At 40.6% G+C, this 18,516-nt stretch overlaps 1 protein-coding gene across 3 annotated transcripts in view; it reads right to left on the bottom strand.

The window, feature by feature from the left end:
- Nucleotides 1-18,516, bottom strand: part of PCGF5 (polycomb group ring finger 5) — a 45,662-nt gene that overhangs the window by 10,852 nt on the left and 16,294 nt on the right. For 2 of the 3 annotated variants that reach the window (XM_070752353.1, XM_070752354.1), the window contains 7 exons: nt 14,647-14,952; nt 13,430-13,526; nt 3,812-3,867; nt 3,655-3,714; nt 3,028-3,176; nt 1,302-1,400; nt 78-167 (listed from right to left, as the gene is read on the bottom strand). In XM_070752353.1, the coding sequence (XP_070608454.1) occupies nt 78-167; nt 1,302-1,400; nt 3,028-3,176; nt 3,655-3,714; nt 3,812-3,867; nt 13,430-13,526; nt 14,647-14,758 (663 nt within the window). In that variant the 5' untranslated portion in view covers nt 14,759-14,952. The remainder of the gene's footprint in view (nt 1-77; nt 168-1,301; nt 1,401-3,027; nt 3,177-3,654; nt 3,715-3,811; nt 3,868-13,429; nt 13,527-14,646; nt 14,953-18,516) is intronic. The other variant, XM_070752356.1, reaches the window with a different exon arrangement.

Below are 18,516 nucleotides of genomic sequence, written 5' to 3'. Positions count from 1 at the left end.
ATACATAGCTAAAAGCCCTATAATTAATATAAATATTTATGCATAGACTAAAAGCAGTTAAAAATTATTTCATTTACATTTTCGCCTCGTAGTCTCCATCTTGTCATGTAGATGAATTCCATAGTATGATCCTTCCCCATGATTTCCCCATTGCATAGTACATCCAACTTTAAAATAAAAAACAGTTACTTGAAGAAGTATTATAAAAACATTTTTAGAGCTATGTTCATCTTTCCTAAAAGAAAATCATTCATATATAAGAGGAAAAAGAGATTAGAAGCCTACCACATCTTGATTATTCTTATGCAAGATAATTATTTAAGGAACAAGAAAAATGCCAACAAAATGACTTTCAGCTACTTACCTAGATTTTAATTATTATTCCTAAATATAAACTATATTTTCCATCGAAACAAGCAGCTTAAAATAAAGTGTTTAAAACACAGACCATCCATTACAGCTGTTAAATACATTTGCCTGCTGTTCCATCCCCCCCCCTATTTATTTTGGTATTCATTTGGTCTTTATATCAAATCATTGGATGTTTTTCAATGGATAGAAGAATTATATACTGTACTTGTATTTTTTATGGCAAGATGAATATGCAAATTCTTGTGCTGTTTTATATGTAGTATATCTTCTGCATGAGGGAAGAAGAAAAACTAGTCTTATTTGGCATAATTTTTTAAAAATGATGTTACACTATTTTAGCCATCCAGTTCAGCACCGCAGGAATAATTTTCAAGGGGTTCAAGCATGGTGTTTAACATTTCCTGCAAAATTATTTTTTAAATCATTTTTTCAAGGACAGAATCTAAGGCCATTAGCATAGAAAGCATATTTATTAAAGTAAATTGTGATCTAAGTAATACAGTCATAAATACTGATACAGACACACAAAACATAAGAAAATCTACATCTAATTTCAGAGTTACATGCCTTATGGTATGATTTTTATTCCGTTTGGATTGTAATATACTACACAATTTTTCAGATGAAAAGTTTTCAGATGGAAGCCATTTATAAAATGTTCTCCTAATAGTCTACTCCTTTTCTTTTATTTGGTGACTGACTACCTTCAATAAAATAGAGACTTTAAATTGGATTATGACATTTAAAATTAATTGAATGCCAATTTATATTGGAATAGGTCTCATAAACATTTCACTAAGAAAAAATACCATATGACATTCCATTTTTGCAATGCAAGGAAAAATGGTTTAGGTAGCTAAAGTTGTGATTGTTTAAATTCACTTAGTCAAAAGACAGAATCTACTACTTTGGATGATAGAACATCATACCTCATAAGAACTTGGAAGCTTTAATTTTAAACTTAGAAATTTCTTGATGGTTCCTACAGTTACTCGTGTAGAACATCGGATGAATTTCTTCATCAACCCCTAAAGAAAAAGAGACAAAAATTGTAAACTTAGATATTAAAATATGAATTGTTTGCCCTCCAAATGCTACCTACCAATTTTATTCATTCATTTATATGTACCTTGTCTATTATTTTTTACAAACATCTCGAGACTATGAAGTATTGAACACACCTTCCTTCATTTATTTTTCCACAACAAAGTTGTGTGAAGTGAAGTATGTTGGTCTGAAAGATGATGACTGGTCCACCACCAGCCAATTTCCATGGCTAAAGTGGGACAAGAACTTATGGTCTCCCAGTTTCTAGCCTGGTACCTTAACTATTAGATTAAACTGGTTTGAATTCTAACCAATGCTAGAATATACTGTATAATATATTTTGCTGAAATGAAAGAATTTTATATAGATTTACTGAATGACTTCTTTTCTAACGAAAACTATTTAATATTTGTTATATGACAAAATCAATATCTTAAGTAACAGGAAAACTAGTTGGGATCAAGATACTGATTCTTCCTCTGTTAACCAAAGATATTTTTATTTTAACCTAGAGGTGTGGAATTTGAGGTCCTGCAAATATTATTGTATTATAATGTTCAACAGAATCGGCTACAGTGACAGAGAATCAGTGTTTCTTAACTTTTAATTATATTTAGAACTTTAAAATTAGCTTTCTTAGTCAGTGGAATGAAGGCTCAGATATGGGAACTGCAGAAAAAAAATAAGAACTTAGTTCGGACTTCCTTGAATGATAGAAAATGACCTGTTAAGTAACAAATCTTACTTGTTTATATCATACCTATTTTACTCTGCATCATTCTACTAATTAATGCTGTATAAAATATTGTCCCAAAGATGCTTTTTCAAGAGGCAGCTGGTCTTTCTGGTTTTTCTTTGAAGATGTTTTACTTCTCATCCAAGACGCTTCTTCAGTTGAGAAGCAAAACATCTTCAAAGAAAAACCAGAAAGTCCAGTTGCCTCTTAAAAAACCAACTTTGGGACAACTTTTTATACAGCATTAATTAGTAGAACGATGCAGAGTAAAATAGGTATGATATAAACATGTAAGATTTGTTACTTAAAAGGACGTATATACTGCACGACTCAAAAAGAGGGCTGTGAAAATATTTACTGACCCCTCGCATCCTGGACATAAACTGTTTCAAAGCCTACCCTTAAAACGTCGGTACAGAGCACTGCACACCAAGACAACTAGACACAAGAACAGTTTTTTCCCGGACGCCATCACTCTACTAAACAAATAATTCTCTCAACACTCAAACTTTTTGCTACGTCTGCACTTCTATTTCTAATAGTTTTTTCTCATCATTCCTATCACCCCTTTTTCCTCCCACTTAGGACTGCATGACTGTAACTTGTTGCTTGTATCTTTAAGATTTTTATTAATATTGTTTCTTCATTGCTTATTTGACCCCTATGATAATCATAAAGTGTTGTACCACATGATTCTTGACAATCTACTGTATATTTTCTTTTATGTACACTGAGAGCATATGCACCAAGACAAATTCCTTGTGTGTCCAATCACACTTGACCAATAAAGAATTCTATTCTATTCTATTCTATTCTCATGACTTGGAAGACTGAGAATCTCCATAGACATATATAAAGAGTTCAAAACTCACTTTTACTACATTATCACCAGACTGTCCATTGTTACGTAAACAATCCAGACAAATAGCAATCTGTGGGTCACTCCTGTGATAATCTTTGTCTTCTTGATTTTCATCTCCATTTCCACCATCTTTAGCATTTTCAGAATTTGCATTTTCTTCTGAAAACAAAAAAGTGCACAGATAGCAATGTAGAAAGTAACAACCTAAGATTGCAATTAAGGTCAAGTTTTCTTGAAACCAATTTCATATATCTCACTGAAGCAGTGCCGAGAGAGTTCCATTCAGTTTGGAGCAGCTGCTTTCTATTTTTCTTGCTGTGCAACTTTTGCAAGAAACATCTCTGAGAGGAAGAAGGTGTCATTAAAAAGCAGCAAAATTTTACTTCTGCTTTTCAAACTTAGGTGAGGCAGAAAATGTTCTGAAGAAGTACAGTACTTGAAATCAGTAATGCAGTTTATGACATCTAATTATTTAAAATTTAATAAAAATAGAGGCACTATGATGGATGGCTTGTTCCTTCAGTAAGATGTACATATTTTCATTTACTAAAAATTCAGGTGAAAAATAAGATTACAATTTCTGACATTTTAATAAATTGGAAGTTAAAATGTTACATTGTGAAATAAATGTAAATACCTCCTCCATTTTCTATAGGTTTGTTTTTTTTCCAGAATTCAACTTCACGGTCCAATTCTTCTAGTTTTCAGCAACAAAAAACAAATTTATAATCCAAATTAATAATGCAACAGGACTGCCAAAATAAATAATCTTGTTAAGAGAAACAAAAACATACTCTCTCGAAGTCCTGGAACTAGCTTAAATATAATTTCTTCTAGAGTATTATCCAGCCTGGAAAAGGAAAAAAAAATTAACAACTTGAACATATATATTACAGGCATACATTATATTACAGGCATACATTATAGAAATTCAATGGAAAATAACACAGTTATTCTAAATCTATTTTAAATTTCTTATTGAGCAAATGTTCTGAAAGTGATTACAAACTCCATGACGGCTCTGTAGGGAAGAGATGTACTCCATAAGATAGCAATATTAGTAATTTGATTTTTGATTCCATAAAGTAATACAGCTCTATTGTTTGCTCTGTAATTTTGAATGGCAACTATCTTAAATTAATTCTAAGTTAATCCTTGCTTTTTTGAAGACTATGAAATTGATCTGCAAGAAATTCTTTTGGCTAAAACACAGAATCAGAAAGATCTCAAATATTCTACTGAAGAGAAGTAGCCTACATATACACATGCATAAAGACCCCTCATCTTATTAGGTTATCTTAGATTGTTTTAAGATATTGACAGAATTTGAAGCCCATTAAATTGTTTGAATTGCCATTTATTGTAATGACACTAAATTTTATCCACAGTTGGATAATCATAGTAGCTACCGTGTTTCCCCAAAAATAAGATCCTGTCTTATATTTTTTTTAACCCTGAAATAAGCGCTTGGACTTATTTTTGGAGAGGTCTTATTATTTTGGGGTGCATGGAGCAAGACAAAGCTCCTCTTGCTGTCTCACCTGATTTCCTGCTCTGTCTCCCTAACCTTAACCAGAAGAAATGGTATTTTTGGGAGAGGGCTTATTTTTAGGGGAAGGCTTATTTTCGGGGAAACACAGTATTTATAAATATGCTTAGAAGTACGATGAGCAGACATCTTGATCTATGTCGGGTTTCAGGACCGGTTACAGCACGGAAACTGCTTTGGTCGCGTTGATGGATGATTTCTGGCGGGCCCGGGACAGGGGTTTATCCTCTGTCCTGGTGCTCCTTGATCTCTCAGCGGCTTTCGATACCATCGACCATGGTATCCTTCTGCACCGGTTGGAGGGGTTGGGGGTGGGAGGCACTGTGCTTCAGTGGTTCTCTTCCTACCTCTCTGGCCGGTCGCAGTCGTGTTAGTGGGGGGTCAGAGGTCGGCTCCGAGGTCTCTCCCTTGTGGAGTGCCTCAGGGGTCGGTCCTCTCCCCCTTGCTATTTAACATCTACATGAAACCGCTGGGTGAGATCATCCAAGGACATGGGATGAGGTATCATCAATATGCCGATGATACCCAGCTTTACATCTCCACCCCATGCCCAGTCAACGAAGCGGTGGAAGTGATGTGCCGGTGCCTGGAGGCTGTTGGGGCCTGGATGGGTGTCAACAGACTCAAACTCAACCCGGATAAGACGGAGTGGCTGTGGGTTCTGCCTCCCAAGGACAATCCCATCTGTCCGTCCATTACCCTGGGGGGGGGGGGGAATTACTGACCCCCTCAGAGAGGGTCCGCAACTTGGGCGTCCTCCTCGATCCACAGCTCACATTAGAAAACCATCTCTCAGCTGTGGCGAGGGGGGCGTTTGCCCAGGTTCGCCTGGTGCACCAGTTGCGGCCCTATCTGGACCGGGACTCATTGCTCACAGTCACTCATGCCCTCATCACCTCGAGGTTCGACTACTGTAATGCTCTCTACATGGGGCTACCTTTGAAAAGTGTTCGGAAACTTCAGATCGTGCAGAATGCAGCTGCGAGAGCAGTCATGGGCTTACCCAGGTATGCCCATGTTTCACCATCACTCCGCAGTCTGCATTGGCTGCCGATCAGTTTCCGGTCACAATTCAAAGTGTTGGTTATGACCTTTAAAGCCCTTCATGGCATCGGACCAGAATATCTCCGAGACCGCCTTCTGCCGCACGAATCCCAGCGACCGATTAGGTCCCACAGAGTGGGCCTCCTCCGGGTCCCGTCAACTAAACAATGTCGGTTGGCGGGCCCCAGGGGGAGAGCCTTCTCTGTGGCGGCACCGACTCTCTGGAACCAACTCCCCCCGGAGATCAGAACTGCCCCTACTCTTCCTGCCTTCCGTAAACTCCTCAAAACCCACCTTTGCCGTCAGGCATGGGGGAACTAAACATCTCCCCCTGGGCACATTTAATTTATATATGGTATGCCTGTGTGTGTGTCTGTTAGTATATGGGGTTTTTTAAATCTTTAAATATTTTAATTAATTGAATTATTTATGATTTGTTTTACACTTGTTGTGAGCCGCCCCGAGTCTTCGGAGAGGGGCGGCATACAAATCCAAATAATAAATAATAATAAATAAATAAATGTTGTAATTTTTGATCCACAATTATTTAAATTAATGGCAAGAGTATATGCATTCTTAAAATTACTGAAGAACAAATGGGAATAAAGTTGTAAAACTGGGTTGCAAAGTACATGCTAGCTGCATACAGAACAAGTTTATAAATGAATTCATAAACAAGTTCTTAATGAATTAATCCCTGATTCAAGACATCAGTTCATACTCTAACACTTCTTTCCTTGTTGTGCTATTGCCATCATCTTGAACTAGAAAAATAATAGGATACCAAGATTTTTTAAAAAAAAAGATACAGAGATTTTGAGAAGATATTCATATGTATGACTCCATGGCTATTTCGCATAGATAGCCATGCATAACACAAGTTATTATTTTTTCTCAGGCAGAGAGAAAATAGTAATACTAGGACTTGAATATACAAACAAAGGAAAAGTTCAGGTGGTGTGATGCTTTGATGCAGTATATAACTGCAAAGGCAAGTATTTAATTTTATATGTATTTTTTCCATTTTTAATACTTATATATTTTCCAAATAAAATTATATACATGCACATACTCACAAACACACATACAAAATTTCTTGTATCTTAGCCTAGCATAGTCGTTTAACAAGAAAACATTCATTTGTGTTTTTGGAAATCTATAAGATCTCAAAAGATACAATTTGTAGTTTAATTACAAATTAGCTACAATTATTGATACTGAAATATCTATCTATCTATCTATCTATCTATCTATCTATCTATCTATCTATCTATCTATCCATCTACTTACCTATCTACCTACCTATCATCGTCTGTCTGTTTGTCTATCTGTCCGTCTGTCTGTCTATCTATCGTCTATCTATATTCCTGGAACTCAACTGGGTGAAATTGGAAGGTACAGTGGGGGAAAAAGTATTTAGTCAGACACCAGTTGTGCAAGTTCTTCCACTTAAAAAGATGAGAGAGGCCTGTAATTGACCTCATAGGTAAACCTCAACCATGAGTGACAACATGAGAAAATATATCATTGTCTGATTTTTAACGAATTTATTTCCAAATTATGGTGGAAAATAAGTATATGGTCAATAACAAAAGTTCATCTCAATACTTTGTTATATATCCTTTGTTGGCAATGACAGAGGTCAAACATTTTCTGTAGGTCTTCACAAGGTTGCCACACACTGTTGCTGGTATGTTGGCCCATTCCTCCATGCAGATCTCCTCTAGAGCAGTGATATTTTGGGGCTGTCGTGGGCAACACAGACTTTGAACTCCCTCCAAAGGTTTTCTATAGGGTTGAGATCTGGAAACTGACTAGGCCACTCCAGGACCTTGACACGCTTCTTACAAAGCCACTCCTTTGTTGCCCTGGCAGTGTGCTTGGGATCATTGTCATGCTGAAAGACCTAGCCACGTTTCATCTTCAGTGCCCTTGCTGATGGAAGGAGGTTTGCACTCAAAATCTCATGATATATGGCCCCATTCATTCTTTTATGTAGATGGATCAGTCGTCCTGGTCCCTTTGCAGAGAAACAGCCCCAAAGCATGATGTTGCCATCCCCATGCTTCACAGTATGTATGGTGTTCTTTGGATGTAACTCAGCATTCTTTCTCCTCCAAACACGACGAGTTGTGTTTCTACCAAACAGTTCTACTTTGGTTTCATCTGACCATATGACATTCTCCCAATAATCTTCTGGATCATCCAAATGCTCTCTAGCAAACTTCAGATGGGTTCGGACATGTACTGGCTTAAGCAGGGGGACACATCTGGCACTGCAGGATTTGAGTCCCTGGCAGCATAGCCTTTGTTATGTTGGTCCCAGCTCTCTGCAGGTCATTCACTACGTTCCCCAGTGTGGTTCTGAGATTTTTCCTCACCGTTCTTGTGATCATTTTGACCCCACAGGATGAGATTTTGCGTGGAGCTCCAGATTGAGGGAGATTATCAGTGGTATTGTATGTCTTTTATTTTCTAATTATTGCTCCCAGAGTTGATTTCTTCATACCAAGCTGCTTGCCTATTGCAGATTCAGTCTTCCCAGTCTGGTCCAGGGCTACAATTTTGTTTCTGGTGTCCTTTAACAGCTCTTTGATCTTCACCATACTGGAGTTTGGAGTGTGACTGTTTGAAGTTGTGGACAGGTGACTTTTATACTGATAACAAGTTCAAACAGGTGCCATTACTACAGGTAATGAGTGGAGGACAGAGGAGCCTCTTAAAGAAGAAGTTACAGGTCTGGAAGAGCCAGAAATCTTGCTTCTTTGTAGGTGACCAAATACTTATTTTCCACCATAATTTGCAAATAAATTCGTTAAAAATCAGACAATGTGATTTTCTGGATGTATTTTCTGATGTTGTCTCTCATGGTTGAGGTCTACTGATGATGTCTATTACAGGCCTCTCTCATCTTTTTAAGTGGGAGAACTTGCACAACTGGTGTCTGACTAAATACTCCCCCCCACTGTATATAGGACAACAATTATTGAATCAAGATAATTCAAATTGATTGATTTACAGAATGCTGTGACCCACTACTCTTGTGGGAATGAAATTAGGGAAAGCAGCTCCACCACTCCTTCTGACTACACTTCCCAGAAACTTTAAGTTATGTGGTGCAAGGGAAGATGGGAGGGCTGTATGCCCGCCCTATCCTGTACTCATTCAGCTAGCAGAAATGGAGCATAAATTGTCTAGTAAAGCTTTAACGCATTAATGTGTTGCCAACTGGTTTTATACTTAGTGTTTCCTTGCATTGTGTTTACTATCTGGTGAGATTAAATTGCTTTTCTAAAACCAAACATCACTTTTTTTTCTTTAACCCCTTCAACCAAGGAAAACACAGAGCAGTGGCATCCCATCATTCCAAATCAAAGGTGGTAATGTTTGCCGATGGTTCATCGATTTGGGTGAACCATTAGCAAAAATTAGGACTAGTTCACCAAACTGTTAAATACCATCTTTGGTTGGCCCTGCCCACACCAACCTGGTTGCCTACCCTGCCTATCCCCGCCCTATATATGTTGCCTTCACTTCACCACATAGCCCAGCTAATCGCCTCAAGTTGTGACTAACCTCCCCAGCAGCATAGCACACTCACTTACACATGTACACAGTCTGCTCTGTGGCTTAGCTGTCTAAGATGACTTCGCCTTCTGTAGTGCCTGTGCCCCAATGGAGCTGCCTCTTCCTGCTTACCTGTAAACTTATGAGTCATGCTAGCCTTACCCCTACCTTTCCTGGAGCTTGCCATGGGCCTCCCACTATTCCTGGAGCTCGCCAGTGCCACGGCTCCATTCACTTGTGGCTAGCTACCTAGCTGCCACCCATCCTTGGCCTCCAACACTGCTTCCCACATTTCCCAGAGCTTCCCGCTTGCCTCTCAATGCCAGCTGAGAAGCCACATGGCCATGCTGGCTGGGAGAAAATGCTTCTCCTTGTCAGGAAGCTGAATTGCCATGTTCACGAGCTGGCTGGAAGAACAAATTCCCCTAGGATTTCTTTGCCTACCTGATTTCCAGCTCCTTAGCATTTCTCACCATCAGGTGCAGTGAAATGAAAGTTTGTGTCGGCCTAAAAAATAGTTCAATCAATTCTGACTTTTTGTAAAAAGAAAAAGTGAAGTTTCAATTGATTGAGTAATTTTTTTTTCTTAGTCCAACAAACTTTTCCTTCCCTGCACATGATGGCAAGAAACTGAAGGAGCTGCAATCAGGTAGGCAAAGAAATGCTTGGGAGAAGCCAGGGCATCTGGGCAGTGATGGGTGAGGAAAGCTCTGTCAGCGGTGAACAAAACAACCCTTCCACCGCTCCTTCTCCTACAGCCATGCATGCCCAGCCATGCATTGCCTTTCCTCGGATAGGCTGTGCAGGGGGTGCTTGGAGAGAGAAAATGAGGGCTCTCCAGCCTCTGTTTGTGCGTGTGTGTGTGACAGAAAGAGAGAGAGGGAGGGAGGGATAGAGCGATGACGATCTGTACTTCAGTGCCAAAATTCTGGCATTGGCGGGGCGGCTTCTGAGCAGCCCTGAGTCAGACTGTGTGGGACAATAGCATGGCATACACTTGCTAGCTCACTTGTCTACTTGTAAGCGGCGATCTTCTCTGCTTCTCTCAGGATGCTGGTGCGGGCAACATGCATCGCTTGTCAGGGCTGACCAAGGAAGTAGGGAGGAGGATGCTGAGGAGGAGAAAAACCGCCAGGACTTGCGCCAGGCAGCTGGCCCTGCAAAGACTGCTTGAATGGCCCGACTAAAGTTGTGCTCGCCACAAATCACCAATGTTGGCATGTTGGCCTTGGCTGCAGTGCTGCTCCAACCAGCCAGTCCAAGCCAAAGCTGTGCTGGCTGCTCCATCCCCACTGGTGCCTGGGCGATGGTCGCCACATATCTCTTTGATGGTGGCTAACCCAGTGAGGAAGAGCCTTGGTTCTGCTCAGAAGTGAGGGGGAGTGGTGTGCCAGTGGCTTCCCTGCTCAGCCCCAACAAGTGATGCATGGTGCCCCACTAGCGCCCCTAGTGTGCCGAGAGAAGCAAGAAGATCATTGCTTGCAAGCAGAGAAGCAGAGGTAGCGCCACACCGTGGGAAAAATGAGAGGCCCTATTGTCTTGCAGAGCTTGAGTGTGGGGGTGGGGGAGGAGGTAATGAGAATGGTGAGACTGAGGGAATAAAACTTTTCTCCCTTCCTTGAGTAGCAGAGCTACTCAAAAGGCAGGCAGCTGTCCCTTTAAGGTACAGTGATCCCTCTATGATCCCTCTATTATCGCGAGGGTTCCGTTCCAAGACCCCTCGCGATAATCGATTTTTCGGGATGTAGTGGTGCGGAAGTAAAAACACCATCTGCGCATGCGCGCCCCTTTTTCCATGGCCGCGCATGCGCAGATGGTGTTTTTACTTCCGCACCTGGGAAGACCCAGCAGCTGAGGATCCGCCTGCCTGCCCGCTTGTCCGCCGCTTGTCCGCTTGCCGCTTTTCCGCCGCTTGTCCGCCGCTTTTCCGCTTGTCCGGCCGCCGCTTGTCCGGCCGCCGCTTGTCCGGCCGCCGCTTTTCCGCCGCTTGTCCGCCCGCCGCTTGTCCGCTTGTCCGCCCGCCGCAGCTGATCTGCTCGGCAGCGCAGTAGCAGCGAGGAGCCGAAGATGGGGTTTCCCCGTTGCCCACGCAAAGGGGAAACCCCATCTTCGGCTCCTCGCTGCTACTGCGCTGCCGAGCAGATCAGCTGCTGGGCGGCCGAAGGAACCTTCCCTGGGTGCCGCCCGCCGCTCGAGAGCAAGAGGGGGAGAGATAGAGAAAGAGAGAGAAGGAAAGAAAGAGATGAGAGAGGGAGGAAGAGAGTGTGAGAGAGGAAGAAGCAAGATAGAGAAAGAGAGAGAGAAAGAAAGATGAGAAAGGAAGGGAGTGATGTCATCGGGTGGAAAAATCGCGATATAGCGTTTCGCAAAGATCGAGATCGCGAAACTCGAGGGATCACTGTACTTCAACGCATGGAGAGGGGAGGGGGGACCATAAAGGGACAGGCACAGGCTGCAGGAGCTGCCTTCCATGCAGCACCGCTGAAAAAGGAGGCAGAAAAGTTTGGCTTTTCTCCTCCTTCTCGACCTCATACACACAGAGTGAACATGAGAAGGAGGTGAGAAACAGCCAGGTTGAACACTTTTCTGTCTTTCCTGTGGGGATGGTGCCACCCCACCTTGCTATGAGTGATGTTGAGTTGGCCATGCCTGGTCACTCAAATGACCCCCACTAAGCCTTGCCCACAGAACTGGTAGGGAAAACATTTGAATACCACACTGTTCCACATCACTATCTACACTCTTTCCAACAACTTCATTCTTTTCTATACTGAGCATATTGTTTAGACCAGTGATTCCCAACATGGGGCCTACACCCCACAGGGGGGCAATTTGATTTTCAATGGGGGCAACTGTAACCTTGCTTAAACCAAGTTGTTGGCCTTTTAGGCTTGCTCCGCATGAGTAGCAGTTACTTTTTGAATAATAAGAATTATATGTCACGGGGAGGGGGGGCATCAGGATTTTAGAGATGCTTAGGTTGGGTCATGGCCAAAAAAAGGTTGGAACCACTGCTTTAGACCCTTTGTGTTTGTTTTCCATAATGCTTCCTATCACCAAGTTGTGTTTGCCTAAAAAAATATTATGTGTTGCAGGTGCCACAGTCACTTATCAGCGAACCATATTTCTGGGGAACCCTGCAGTAGAAGTATGCGTCAGTCAGTTGTTCAGTAGACTGCTAGAGAGTGTAGGAAGGTACCATGTTTTTCTAAGTATAAGACACACCAGAATATAAGATGCACCTTAGTTTTCGGGGAGGAAAATAGGGGGAATACGTACTAGATATTCATCTGGCTAGCATCCTTAGTCTGGTCAGCTTCAGCACATTATTTTATCCCCTGGTTAGGGCTTTTAAAAAAACTTATTCTGAGAGAATAACAAAGTAAGAGCCTGCAAGGCAGTAAGAGCTGGGAAGATTGTTAACACCTAGTTAGAACTGGAAAGAAACTTATTCGGAGCAAGAATAGCAATGAAAAAAAAGCCTCCAAAGACTTAGGGCTGGAAAAATATTCTTTGAAGAGAGTAACAATGAAAGAGCTTGCAAGGTAAGATACATTCGGAGTATAAGAAGCACCCAACTTTTGAGACCCTTTTAGGAAGGAAAATGGTGCGTCTTATGCTCTGAAAACTGCTCATGACAGTTTGACATCTGAAGCATGGTGAATGGGAAGAAAGGGAATTTTTTTAATTATATGGGCTGATACCCAGTAATGGTTAAGCTCATATAATGAAAATAAGCCATCAAAAAACTAGAGAGGTGGAAAAGAGCCTCAGAGTTGAGAAGGATGAAAAAGTAGGGTGTGTTTCACATTATGGAACCTTATCTTACTATAGTTGCAAAGCAAATATGTAAAAATATTTAGATGATGTAAAGAAAGGAATTTTTCCAGTATAATTGAAAATTGGTTGGCGATATTTAAACCTGGAAAATTAATGATTTGTGACCTGTAAAACTGAAATGGAGTTGATTGAAACAAGACAGATCCTTTTGTAATATTTGAAACTAATTTAAAATGTGTTTTGTAAACTTTAGTAACAACTGATGTAACGAATTGAATGACTAATGTTTTGTTAAAGTGACAAAAATAATTCTATTATTCTTAATTATCTAACATCTTGGTAATTTGGAACTCAAGCAGTATATGTATATGCATATGTATCTTTAAAACTATTTCATAACACTGTTGATGAACTGTTTTCCTTTGAAATAATGTATTAAATAATTTATTAAATTTGTTAAATAACTCCTTACCGTAACATTTCTAATGGATTGGTCTCATGTACTTGATTGCCACATCTGGGGCAATCATTGCTATCTTCAAAGTGTTGCACAATACAACTCTTGCAGACTGCAAAATCAGATAAGATGTATTTTAGGAAAATATGTAAATAATAACTGCAAACTACTTATTTTTTTTAAAGGAAATCTAATATCCCAAGATCTACTAGAAATATATCCTGATTTTCCAAATTATTTGACAACCTAAATACTTGCGCTTATATGCTCAAGACCATTCTGGCGATGAAGTTTTAAAGTATTGAAGATTGTCAAATCAAGTTATGAAAGAATTATGCCCGATTTAGCCCTGTACAGTTTATGTGATTATTGTATCTATTTTTATATATTTAAATATTGTCTCTTATGCTTTCATCCTTGGAGGAGGAGGAGGTACACTGAACAACTGTATGCCTTACAATGACTGTTGTTAACATATGAGGGAGATATATTTTTCTAAATATTTGCAAATGTACCCTTTTCATTTACTCTAGGTCTCTCACATTATATTTTCTGCTGAAAGTATTCTGATTCCTAGAACATCTGGCTCCAGGCAGATACTCTATGTCTTTTGCTGTCATAGATGTTTGTTCTACTGGTTAAAGTACAAGGCTAAAAACCAGGTATGAAAGCCACGACAGCCAGCTGTGGTGACTTTGGGCCAATTTCTCAGCCCAATCCACCTCATAGCACTGTTGTGCGGAGAAAATAAGAAGAGGAAGCAGCATTATGTTTGTTCACTGCTTTGAGTTACTTATAAAGTAATAAAGATGGGATAAAACTATAACAAACAACAAAATAAATAAATGTAGGATAAAAATAAATAGATAAATAAAACAATGGTCCTACTATTAAAACTCCCATCATGGTTTCCAATTCCTTACTATTAATTAATAATTCAAGCATATCTTGTATGTGACAGGCAATGTATACTGAAATATATTCCAATACAGTACAGGGGTCTCCAACATTGGCAACTTTAAGCCTGGAGGATTTCAACTCCCAGAATTCCCCAGAGTTGAAATCCTCCAGGTTTAAAGTTGCCAATGTTGAAGGCTCCTGTTCTAGTACATATTAAACATCAATGGCTTCTAAACCACAAGCCTTAATCTAACAACTGCAAAAGCATTAATTAATTAATGAGCATTAATTAAAATAGGAGAGAAAAGGATGCCTCACAAAATGCTACTTACAAGTATGGAGGCACTCGGTGACGGTAGTTGGCTTGATCAAATACCCTTTACAGATGCAGCAGGTGATATATGGATTGAAATCTTTCACAGAGTGCTTTCTCTGAGTAGCCATTTGTGGTACTAGCAGGCAGAATAAAGTGATCAGACTTGAGACGTGGATTTGGAAGGCAAAAGATTTGGGATCACAGGAGTTGAGGTGCTGCTGGCTGCAGCTGGGCGTCTCCCAGCATTGGAGCAGGATCTGGATTCTCAAGGGGTGACAATGCAAAACCCCATTTTCTTTTTAGAGTTAGACATCTTTCAGCCCTGAAACAAACAAGTGAAGGAAACAAATAAATTCCAGGAAATGAGAGACACATACCAAGGAGGAATTAGTTATGCTCCCTTGCCCCCAATTCCCCAACCTTTTTCTGCTCATTAAAACAAGAAGAATGTTGCCTGCAAGTTTGTAGTGAAAGGTGGAGGAAAAACAGGAAAAAAGAACATAGAGGCAAGTCCACATTGGAGTCTAGCTTATCTCTTTCCTACCCAGGACTGCTTAAAAATCACACCAGCAAAAAGAGGAGTTTGCAAGAGATCTTGGAGGGGGAAGTTGTATGTTCCTTCTTGAGGTAGCCCCTATGACAGAGTTCACATCTTCTACAGTCACTTATGGTCCGTGATTCTGAACCGGGAATGTGACCAAGCAGTTATCACTAGCTTCAGTAGGGGAAGAAGAGGACATACAACCTCCCCCCTCTCGAGTCTTCTGCCTCTGGCAGAGAGGCAGCCCCTGTAAACCAAGCCTCATCAGAAGAGGCCTGTTTCCATTCCCCAAATCTCAGGGTTCTTTCAACTCTATCCGCAGTTCTGAATGTACATAACGGTGATAAATGAATGCCGAGTAGACCCAGACCACCAGAAGCTGCTATCATTTCTCACCATGGCAAGGTCAGTTGGGACTGATAAGAGTTGTTTTAACATATGGGAAGATCATCTAATTGGGAACTGTGGCTCAATAGAATATGAAATTTTTGGAAAGTTAATCTGACAAGGAGTTGGTAGAGGGAGAGGTCAACAAAAATGCATACCAAAACATAAGTAGAGTTTTAGATACATAGGAGGTGCCAGCAGGAATACTAAAATCTTTTTGTAAGATTAATTTTATTTTTGTTATGCTGTCATAAAGATTGGTGACAATGATAAACATGACAGCTTCTGAAGAACGGAAATTGAATTAATTAACAACTCTAAACAGATTTGAGGCAACAAAATTGCCTTTAGCATCTTAACTAATATGATCATATTCACAATGGCCTTCAATGTATGACATTATAATCCAGACACACAAGCTGTGGCACAGTGACCGTTACTTAGTCCTGGCCTCTTTGCTTCAAATTGCCCATTTTGCCAAAAAGGATATCCAATATCTGCCAAAGGAATACAAACAATCCCATTTATTATTTATTTATTTGGTTGGATTTCTATGCCGCCCTTCTCCGCAGAATCTCGGTGGCTTACAACAATAAGTAGCCGCCCTGAGTCTTCGGAGAAGGGCAGCATATAAGTCCAAATAATAACTAATAATAAATAAGAATAAAATGCAATACAATATAAAAAGTGAAACCCAGCCTAAAACTAATAGTTAAAACCCCAATGACATAAACATGACATTCATTCAATTGTTGCACAATCACACCTATGACTGGATTAAGATGTTAAGCTCAATGGCTCAAAGCCTGCCGACAGAGGTATGTTTTTAAAACCTTGCAAACTGCCAGGAGGGTGGGGATGGTATGGATCTCTGGAGGAAGATGGTTCCAGAGGGCCGGGGCAGCCACAGGCTCTTTCCTTAGGCCCTTTTGGACCAGACCGGATCCTTCCTGAAGGGAAGGTGACACATAGGACGCTTCCAGGAGTCTGGTAGGGGTTGGCATGCCGCACTAGATGAACTGGCTTAGTCTCGCACCGGCTGTGGTGTGAAGCTGGCCAGGCAGCCATGCCTGAGCCGACCCAGCCACGGAGACAACACAACACCGGGATGGAAAGATGAACAGTAACATCTGGAAAGAGCTGAAGGTGTTACTTACAGAGAAAGGGGAGATTTAAAGCTGGTGCTGGTGAGCTGAAGTGGCCAAAAGGGATTTTGGGATTTTTTTTTCTGCTTGATTTGATTTTAACACAGCTAAAACAGCCAGAAATAGAAACTGGAAGCAGCTGTTCATTGCAAATGGCGAGGGCTTTTGAAAGTAGAAACTGCCCAAGATTGGATTTTTAAGACTCTTAACTATTTTTAAACTTGTCTTTTGAATTGGGACCCCTTACATTCTCATTGTGGAGGCTTTTATTTTCATTTTTCTTTCTCATTTACACGTATCAAAGGAAGAAGAAGTCTATAAATACCGGAAGATTTGAATAAATAGAGCCTACTGGGCCCACCAGAAGTTGGGAAACAGGCTGTTTCCAGTCTCCAGAGGGCCTCCAGGGGGCAGGGGAAGCTGTTTTTGTCCCTCCCCAGGCATTGAATTATGGGTGTGGGCACTCGTGCATATGCGATAATGCACACCCATGCTCTTTCGGCACCTGAGGGAAAAAAGGTTCGCCATCACTGTCCTATACCATAGCCTAATTAACCACATCTCCTGTAATTCCTATCATCTGTGCTGAGATGATGCAATTTGAAATTCCAAATATCTAGTTTTTCTCAAGTTCAGTAACTTAAGGTATCTGAACTTCAACACCCAGAATTCCCCAGCCAGACTTCTAGAAGTTGAAGTCTATACATCTACACAAGTTACAGAGCTTGAGAAACACTGATTTAGAGGTTATTTGATTGCTTACTATATTTCATAATAGCAATAGCACTTAGACTTATATACCCCTTCACAGTGCTTTACAGTCGTAAGCGATTTACAGAGTCAGCATATTGCCCCCAACAATTTTGGGTCCCCATTTTACCCACCTCAGAAGAATGGAAGACTGAGTCAATCTTGAGCCTGGTGAGATTTGAACTGCCAAATTGCAGTCAGCCAGTAGTCAGCAGAAGTAGCCTGCAATACTGCATTCTAACCACTGCACCACTATGTCTCATCATATGATAATAATATGATCATACAACTGCTTGAAAGAAATAGGGATGCTAAATGGCTGCGCACAGAGTGAAAAGAAACATATTTTAAACATATTTGTAATGGTCAGCATGTGAGATTTTCTGTACATGGTACAGGTTTCAAGATAAATTTTAAAGTTAGGAGACTTTCTTGTGTTTCAGCATCAACTTTTAAACTTTACAGAATTTTGAGCCAAATTGCTGAGTCATTTCCTTGTGTGTTTGAGATGAAATATTGTTGTGGCCTTTAAAAAAAATTCACAGAAGAAAAAATAGCGTCTGAATAGATTACAACTGAACAGATAAAAAGCAAAATTTACACAAGCAGCTATTTTACTATATTTACAGTGGGAGCACAAACTGCAATAGTTTTGAGTTTTATGGTCCAAAAGTACAAGTGAAATCTTCATTGTGATAGAGGAATGAAAATGGACAGTAAAACATAAAGCAGACTATTTACTCTGGCTAGTAAAATGTTACAGGATCTACTACTTCAGGTACAGGATCAAATTCAAGGCCCATGAGTTAGATCCATCCCGTGAGGTGGTTAGATCTACCCCGTGGGGCCATCTTGAAAACTGGGCAGGACTGCCCACTTGCCCTCCACTGCTCAGAGCTCTCGGCTGCCTGCCAGGAGTCCTTCACATGGTCTGAGACGGATGGCAAGGCTCCTTAGGTGGACAAGGATTTGGTGCTTGCCCTGGTCTCACCCTTCTCTGCTGGAGACAATGGATCCTCCCTGCCCCACCCAGGCCGCCACAGGCACCCCTGGCCATAAGCAA

Source organism: Erythrolamprus reginae, chromosome 5 (assembly GCF_031021105.1).
Source record: "Erythrolamprus reginae isolate rEryReg1 chromosome 5, rEryReg1.hap1, whole genome shotgun sequence".
Lineage (NCBI taxonomy): Eukaryota > Metazoa > Chordata > Lepidosauria > Squamata > Dipsadidae > Erythrolamprus > Erythrolamprus reginae.
This window is presented reverse-complemented; position numbering and strand designations above follow the sequence as displayed.